The sequence below is a fragment of the Merops nubicus genome, unplaced genomic scaffold, assembly GCF_000691845.1.
Source record: "Merops nubicus isolate BGI_N331 unplaced genomic scaffold, ASM69184v1 scaffold3537, whole genome shotgun sequence".
Lineage (NCBI taxonomy): Eukaryota > Metazoa > Chordata > Aves > Coraciiformes > Meropidae > Merops > Merops nubicus.
Window position 1 is genome coordinate 1 of NW_008618147.1, and position 8,534 is coordinate 8,534.

At 37.6% G+C, this 8,534-nt stretch overlaps 1 protein-coding gene across 1 annotated transcript; it reads right to left on the reverse strand.

The window, feature by feature from the left end:
- Window positions 1–621: 621 nt before the first annotated feature.
- Window positions 622–6,461, reverse strand: SLC7A9 (solute carrier family 7 (amino acid transporter light chain, bo,+ system), member 9). Its single transcript, XM_008943335.1, has 8 exons — window positions 6,354–6,461; window positions 5,085–5,232; window positions 4,047–4,289; window positions 3,339–3,464; window positions 2,923–3,022; window positions 2,551–2,595; window positions 2,092–2,215; window positions 622–729 (listed from the first exon to the last, which is right to left on the reverse strand). The coding sequence occupies exons 1-8, from the start codon at window positions 6,456–6,458 to the stop codon at window positions 622–624; spliced, it is 999 nt and encodes a 332-aa protein (XP_008941583.1). The 5' UTR covers window positions 6,459–6,461.
- Between the last annotated feature and the right edge of the window lie 2,073 nt (window positions 6,462–8,534).

The following is an 8,534-nucleotide window of genomic DNA, read 5'->3' on the forward strand; positions in this document are numbered from 1 at the left end:
ACTGTGTCCCTTGAAATATTTAATATGAAGCACTTTAAAAGGAAAAAGCTATGCTGACAACCTTTTGTTAAAAAAAATATGCCTGTATAGCCCTATCAGACACAGATGTCTTTGAAATGTAAAAAATTAAGTACTAAACGAAGTGTGAGCACATTAAAAGGAAAAAGCTATGCTTTTGTTAAAAAAAAAAATGGCCTTTATAGCCCTATCAGACGCAGATGTCTTTGAAACGTAAAAAATTAAGTACTAAACGAAGTGTTGAACAGCTGACAGAGGAGAATAGATTTTTCCAGTTCTTATAATTACTGGTATAGTTGTATTCTTACTGCTTCTTTTTTAAAGGTTTAATTCTTAGCTTTAAATTTGATGAGAGGTGACAAAAATCTTGTGCTGTATCTGCTTTGAATAAGAGACTTTATGTTTCTAGTTTTTCAAACCTGCATAGCCACTGTTTCATTTTGAAAGTCAAGCAACACAGCTAGATCTGCAAGTACTTCTAAATTACTTCTTGAACATTTGGATCAGAACAATGTCTGTCTTTATGTATGTAGATACATAAATGTATATGTAAATTTTTCCATCCTTCAGAACTTTTCATTTTAAGATGTTTAGAATGGGCACTTACCTGCCTGCAGTAAAACAGGTCCCATTAGCAGATCCAATTGTAGAAAAGGCCACAAAGAGAGGAACTATCCAGGAGGCTGGATAAAGGACTCTATCTCCAAATGTCTGGAATATGGGATTAAAATGAATCATTTCTGTCACATTACTGAATGTACCAAACAGCAGTTAATGTTGGAGCCTCTTTTTACAGAAAATGGGTATCTAAGCCTCAGGGGTGAAGGGGTGCAGGACAGACTTGCCAGGGTCTGTCACTACACTTCTGTTTTCACTTGTGCCAAAGGATGGATGAGATCCAATGTAGGTACATTGACCTACTGTAAAAGAACTTGAATTCAAAATTTGTTGACAGGTTTTGGGTTTTTAGTTTGGGAGGGGTTAACTTTTGGGTTTAACAAGCGAAGTATGTTGTGGTTTTGCACCAGTGTAACAGTGTTGTTTCTTTGTCCACTAGGACACTGAGCAGTGCTACTCAAGAAGTCTCCTTACAGATGTTTAGACCTCTCTATACAACGTACTGCTTTTTTTTCTGTTTGCTGTGCTGCCTTTGTGTGCTCAGTGTCAGTTCTGAGATTGTGTTAACTTAGACTAATGAGTTCAGTGCTGTTCAGATGGTAAACTTAGTTGTAAATTGAAGAGAACTAATTCTTAAACAAGATAGAGCTTGATATATGCATTGCTGTACCTCTTGATGCAAACAAGATACTGAAATGGACTGAAGTTCTACATTTTAAAAGATTTTTTTTCATATTTTTACGTATTTCTACATTAGTGTACTTCTTCACTTCATTTTGCATACGTGTTACATGCTGTTTAGTTTCCCCAGAATCTAACACTAGGGGAAAACTGCTATATAACCTCTCAACAGTTGTTTCAAGGACAGATGTCCCACTGAAAATTACAGTTCCTTTACTGAAGGGACAGATGTGTTTAAGACTTTAGATATTTACGTAATCGTTAATTTTATCTCCAATAGTATGTCCTGCAATAATGTGAAGGATATTTCGTAGTTTTCTTAAGGAAAAAAAAAAGGCAAGAATAAGGAGGAAGTGAATTATTGAACACTTGCTGTTACCTCCAGAATGACAAAATTTGGTCTAGTCATTTTGCTTGTGCTTGTTTCTCAGAAATACTGGAAACACCAAAAAGGGCAAAGCAGTGATCAGATGTTATTTTTCCTTCCATCTTTTTGCTGCTTTTGGAAAGCAGTAAGCCTCCGGGCTGCAGTGTTTACAAAATGTTAGCTGAACACTGCATTAATTCTGCTTCCTTTCCCCCCCTCCCCCCTTGGGATATGACAGAATGACTGTTAAAGTGTTACTGAAATAAATTTTAGATTAAGAAATGACAGTAGATATTGGGGGAAAAGGTGACACTGACAGCTTAGACAGATATTGTCTTAAGCAAAATTATAAGTTCCTTTTGCTCAAGCCTTCTTCAGATGCTCTATTACAAAATAAAGTGGCTTACCACAGCAACTGCCTGGGACTGCAGGAGTTCTGTTGAAGTCATGACGGTGAAATATGAAATGTTTATCAGAACATAACAAACTGTAACCAGGGGGATTCCAATAATTATCGATAGCGGTAGATTCCTAAAAGAATGCAAAAGTAAGACTCCATCAGCATTGCTTTATCACTGGCAGAGCTGTCATAGTAAACTGTGGATTCTTACTTTTCCCCATATGCTCTTTAAGTATATTTACATTTTTACTGTAGAGCCGTGGAAATCGGAGGTTAAAAAATGGAAAACAGATTTATGCAAATTTGCAAAGCCTGTACTATATGCTAATTAGCTTGTCTCTTAGTGCTCAAACCTTGAATAACCATCGTTTTTAAAAACAAACCCAAATATATACCTGCTTGTACAAAAAAATATTGAAAGCTTGAATTTTGCCATTAGAAACACTGCTTTCCTACATAGTTTTACCTGTAAGGATTTTTAAGTTCTTCTGTGATGTAGTTGAGTTGATTCCTAGAAGGAAAAACATTCATGCAATGTTATTAGCAATCAGGTGTTGAAATACTAATATATTATGAAGTCAGGTGTTGTTTCTTATTAGTTTTTATCTTTTCAGTTAAAACAAAAAAGTACAACCAATTTTTACAGTGGTAAAACTACTTACAAGAGCAAAAAGTGAGCTTCTTATGCAAATATTAGCTTTTTCAAGAATTCGTTAAGAGATTCTTCCTAACAAGTGAATGTTAATTTTCAGATCACATCTTTGAGTTCTAGTGAGAGAGAATAAACCAGATAAAGGCCATTAAAGTGTAACCATCAATGCTAGTAAAGATACCTTACCATCCATCGTATGCCCAGAGTCCATTATAAAATGCCAGACTGATGGAACTAACAGAAATTTTACTGTCCTTGAAAGAATCTTCAAAGTTTTCTGTTTTTCCTGCAAATAAAATGTAGATTCCTGTATCCCATTGAAATGAATTGCCTTAATCCCTACCAGATGAAGAAACATTCCAGCATGTTTCATGCTTTGTAACAGTTCACTGTTAAGATCAGTTAACACCAGTTTTTATTAATTGATCTGTAATTTCATTTCCCACTCCTACCCCTTTTCTAAATGGAAATACCATAGAGCCCAGCAACTACAACACTGAATAAAGAGAGCCTTATTGTTGTGCCACTTCTGTCAGTAGAAATTTTTTAATTCTCATAGCAGAAGTTAAACTATTTTTTGCAAGTAAAGTATATTTAATTACCTTGTGCAAGGAGAACAATTCCACTTACAATAATGATTGTGACAATGATCATTTTAGCAGCTGTGAGAAAATTCTGGAGATAGCTTCCCAGCTTCACACTCAGTGAGTTCACTATTGTAATTACCACTAAAAGAAATTAGCAAAATTTTGCATTACATTTGTCAGAATTTAAAGAAAAATTGCATCTTAAAACCTTTCCTTCCCCCCCTCCTTATTTACAGTAGTGCTTTTTCCTCCTGCTGTTTGTCTTAATAATATAGCTTTTAACGTACTGTGGATAACTTTTAAAATAGGAAAAGGTTTCATGAATTAGATGTTGATAGTACCTTTAACAGGAAAAAAAACTATATTGAAGTTGCACAGCATTCTGATAAATACAGGACTAATACCTGTACACTTAATTTTTCTTGCTTTTCTGCTGGAGGCAAGCATTCTTCACAGGGCTGTATCTATCTTAATAAAAGAAACAGACTAGGAACGTGCCGTTTGGAAACCTGTCCTTTTCATGTGTTGCTGGATTAGCCGTGGGAAGGACTTGCTGTACTGCATTCCAAAGCTTTCTGTTGCTTTCAGTGTAGGGGACCTTCCTGGTGGGTTCATGAGGGTGAACCTGCTGAAGCCTCACTGTGCTGAAACGCATTCCTGGATGGGGCCAAACGGAACCGCGCTGCAATTATTACACATCTTGTCTCTTTCTTTAGAACTCACCAATGGCAGCTGCTGCAAGACACTTGATGACAACTTGGGGTGGATCACAGCCTGGGTAAAAAGGAGCTGATGCATATTCTGCAAAGCTGAGACAAATGATTGCAAATGAACTGGGCTTTGTGACCAGTAAGCTTGTCCAAGAAAACAAAAATGCTGGAATTGGGCCAAATGCCTCCATCAGGTAAGGATATTCTCCCCCGGATTTTGTGATCATTGTGCCAAGCTCAGCAAAACAAAGTGCACCTGAATAAAAAGAAAGGCATTTATTACTGGTTTATTTGATGCACTTCTTAAGCTATGACTGGCTAGAACAGATTAACGCTTTTTAATAGGTAGAAAAGTTATGGAAATTGATATATACAGTGCAAAATAAAACTTCCATTACTTGTGAGCAGCTAGAAAGAACATACTATTAAGTTAGCCCAGAATTTACTTCAGATCTCTGACTTCAGCAAAAAAAAGTACAAACATACTGATTTCATATTAGATTTCTGCTTAAGAAACCAACACCAGAAGCAGCATCTAAGTGACAACTGCAGTTGCTATCTTTTGCAAACTTGAAAAAAATAGACTTGCACAATTTTTTTAAGTAAAATGTCTGCTAAACTCAGCTTTAAAGTACTTTGCTTTAGAGTACTGTGATACTTACTGCTTAAAGGTATTTTTTGTATACTGTGTATCTGATGCAACATCCAAAGAATTCAGTTTTGGTTTACTTCCTGAAATATTTTGAGGTGCTTAGTGCTAAATTTTCAGACAATAGAGTTAGATTTGAATAATTACACAAGTAGAAAAATAGCAGAAGTACCTAGCTCCCTGCCAGTATTTCCTATTTTACTTGGGATTTAAGTAGCAATATCCTCTATTGCAGTTAGTGGACTAGAAACATTTTAAATTTTTCCTCGACTACTGCTACACTCATCAGGATATGATTGATTTTGGTCTAGGTGCTATGAGCTAATCTGTGAAATGAGTAACGTGCAGAAAAAGTACATAGGAAGATTTAAGCAAAGGTTCAGATTTTGTTGACCTGTTTACCTAACGTTGCGAGAATTCCACAGGCTGCCCAGATGGTTAAACAAGGACCCACAGCTCCAACATTGGCAAGTACTGATTTTGGAGAAACAAAGATACCTGAGCCAATAATTGTACCAACAATCATACAGATTCCACTGATGAGGCCCACCTTGAAATAAAATGAGATATTCTGGTAAAATAATTTCTAATAATTCGATAATTATATTTTTTTGTGTAATAAAATGCAAGTAGTTGTCATTGCTGACTTAAACATAACAGCTTCTAGCAAGTAATACATTAAACTCTGAAGTTTCTCTTTTCTTGCCAAAATACCCACCTTGTCAAGTACTCCTGTTGGTTCCAGCAGTACAGTTATTTGAGCTCAGACTATATTCACTTTACTAAACCATCTTTTGCATTATGTGGGTTTCAGATCTAACTTGTACAGGTGAATGTGCCCTTTCCACTCTGATTAAATACTGTAATACTTTTATGAGCACTTAAGGAATTCTGAATTTTCTAGGCTTCAAAAATTTGCTTTCTTGGATGGGTCTTGTCTTTCAGCAGTTGTTTTCTTCTCCTTGGATCAGGTATTAGTGTACAGGAATTACCTTGATATTTCTAGGTGGTAAAAAGATTGTTTTTACTTTTTTGTTATCTCCATATTACATGAAACGACTAAAACTTGAGGCATCTCCTGCTAAAAAAAAAATCCAGTGGCATGGATTATTTAAATTTTTCCTTTAATGGCTAGTCTAACAGCCTCAAGATCTTTCAGTCTTGGCACCAAAGAGAATCTTCTTTACAAGTTAGTTAAAGAAGATTTCTACTCCCTCCTGAGAGTAAGTGGCACCGTCTGTTTTCTAAAGCATCTATATTGTTCTGGGGGAAACAAATTTTCACTCTCCTTCGTGTACCGGTGACTATTTTAACCTAGAAACACTAACAGACTTGCAGAAGCAACGAGCTGGACGAACCACTTCAGCCTGTGAGAAGTACAGGTGGAAGGAAGCGTAGTTTATGAAGGGGCTCACTTGATCAGAAAATTAATGCAAAGCCTTAAAAAACAGGCATTCTTAAGCTGTGCATACATCGAGCTATTTAACTAGTAATTAGCAGTTTCCTAAAGTGTAAACCAAGCACGCCGCCAAGATGCTGGCACATGACGGGCAAGTTGGGTGAAGTTGGGGTGGTTGTTGGATGCTGCCTGTGCACGGGTACCCCGCCACCCCCCTCCTCTGCCAGCCCCTGGCACACACGGACTGAAGCGGGAAAAGAAAAGGGGTTTGCCTGCTTCTGTAGGCTCGTCGGCTGAGGTTCATGGCTCCGAACGGCTTGTCCGCCCTCCGTTTCGTGGTCCTTTCCTTTTCTTTTCCGCAAGCTTTCTTCACCCATTTGGTTTACTTGTTGTAATCCTTAAGGAGATGAAAGCAGAATTATCAAAATGATCTAGTAGATGGTGCGCTTGGGTTGGGCTGGTGCGAGTCCAAAGCGGGGTAGGTGCTCCTGCTCGCAGGGAGAGGACTGCTCTCTAACTACCTACTCGGAGAGAAGTCCAAGAGGGGTTACGGCTACTTCACCTCCTCCGGCTGCGGGTTGTCCTCATGCCCGCCGGGCAGGGAGTGTCTGCGTGTCTTCTGTCTCGGGGTACAGTCGGCTGAGAGGGTGTCCTTACTGGAGCAGTCTAGGCTTTATAGCTAGTCCCTCCTTGGAATTCCTCCTGAGGTCCGAGACAGATTTAATCTTTCTCCCAAAAGCTAGTCTGTTCTCTTATCTAGGAGAGCTTCTTTCTGATCTTCGTTAAATTAGGCCTTGTCTCAATTCCTTGGAGATGCAAGTATCTGCTAAAGCAAGTGTTGTCTGCTGTAATTGGCTAATTAGCAGCTCTTTGCCTCAGAGTCACCAGTCTTCCCCATGTTGACTCAGGGTGAATGTCTTCTACTGAACGTTTTGTTCTGTTTAGAATTAGAATGTAAACAGTTTGTTTTCAAATTTAAACTTAGACTTGTGATATTTTTTTTGAGGAGGGGAGGCTTTTGCTTGTTTCCCCTAGTATTGGAATAAAATGCAACCTGCGGTAGTGAAGGAAACTGAACAGATTAGGTCCCGATTCTAAAAAGTTAATTCAGTCGAAAGTCTCATCTCTCTTCAGAGCCTACAGCCGTAATTACTAGAATCAGAATGTTGAAGATCATTTAGCAGTTACACAGACAGAAATTCAGGAATGCGTCATGTTTATGTAACTTAGCCAGTATCCAGTAATTCTCTGCTACAAAAACTGCAGCATTTTAAACTGAGACAACAGCAATCTAATGCTGATCTTCAGACACATTTGGGGCTATACAGACATTCAGTTTCTGGTTTGAATTAAAGATTTTTAGAAGAAATCATCATGAGTCTAACGTTTAAGATTAAACTTAGAATAAAAAATTGCCCACATAAGGAGTGCAGGGCTTGGATCGCTGAATTATTTTAGAACTTTGTGCCCAACTTCTCTTTAAAGTAACACATTTAGAATATTTTAATCATCATCTTGTAGCAATTCATAGTTTCACTTACCTTGTTTATTTTTTTGTTGTTAATCAGGTGCAGGAGTCTTTGAGTAGTGTGTGTGTTTATTTCTGCGGTTGGATTTGCCAGCTAGACAGACAGCAAGGCATGGCCATGTCTGAAACCAGAACTCGCAGAAGCAGCGGCAGCAGCTTAAGTACAGAGGTTATCACAGGTAATCATTAAACCCATTCTCAGCCAAGAAGCTTTGGGATAGGAACCGCAGGTAAACCAATAGTCCAATTAGTTTATCTTTAAAGAAAAAAAAGTCTTTGTTTCATTTGTGAGAATGTTTGTCTGGAACCTAAGTAGTGTATTACGTAGTGAGAGTGAACCATAATTTGAAGAGTCTGTTTTGATGGTTTTGTATCAAGTAACTTCTAATTCAGAAATGCTTTGGAAAGATAATCTTGAAGGAATTGTTTTTAAATGCGCCCATAATACAACATCTGTCCAGATGTTAGCGGCATCCTATAAAAAAAAAGTCAGTGTTTTCATCTCAAGAAGGTAGAGAAGTGGGAGCAGAAATTTTTTAGTTGCCTTCAGGTTAATGAAAAACAGAGTGGGCAGCTTGTGTTCAAATTCACTTGTGGTTCAAATTTTTCATTTTTGTAAATGTTTAAATTTCTTACTTTAGTGAAAAATGGCATTCCTTTTTTCTGTAGAGTTGTATAGCCAGGAAAAGTAGTACTGGTATCCTGAAAGATGAAATAAGGTAGCTTCTGCCATTCCGTGTAGTCATCCCTAAAATACTTGGGGGAAAAAAGTGTAATCAAGTTTCATTTCATTGTTTTTGGCACTGCAGTAGAACAGCTCCGTTTCTGTACAACATCCAAACCAGCCCTGATCAACCTGATCTAACTGCAGCTGACTGTTTTCAGTAAACATCTACTGCTAAAAACTAAAAGATGGACTGATATT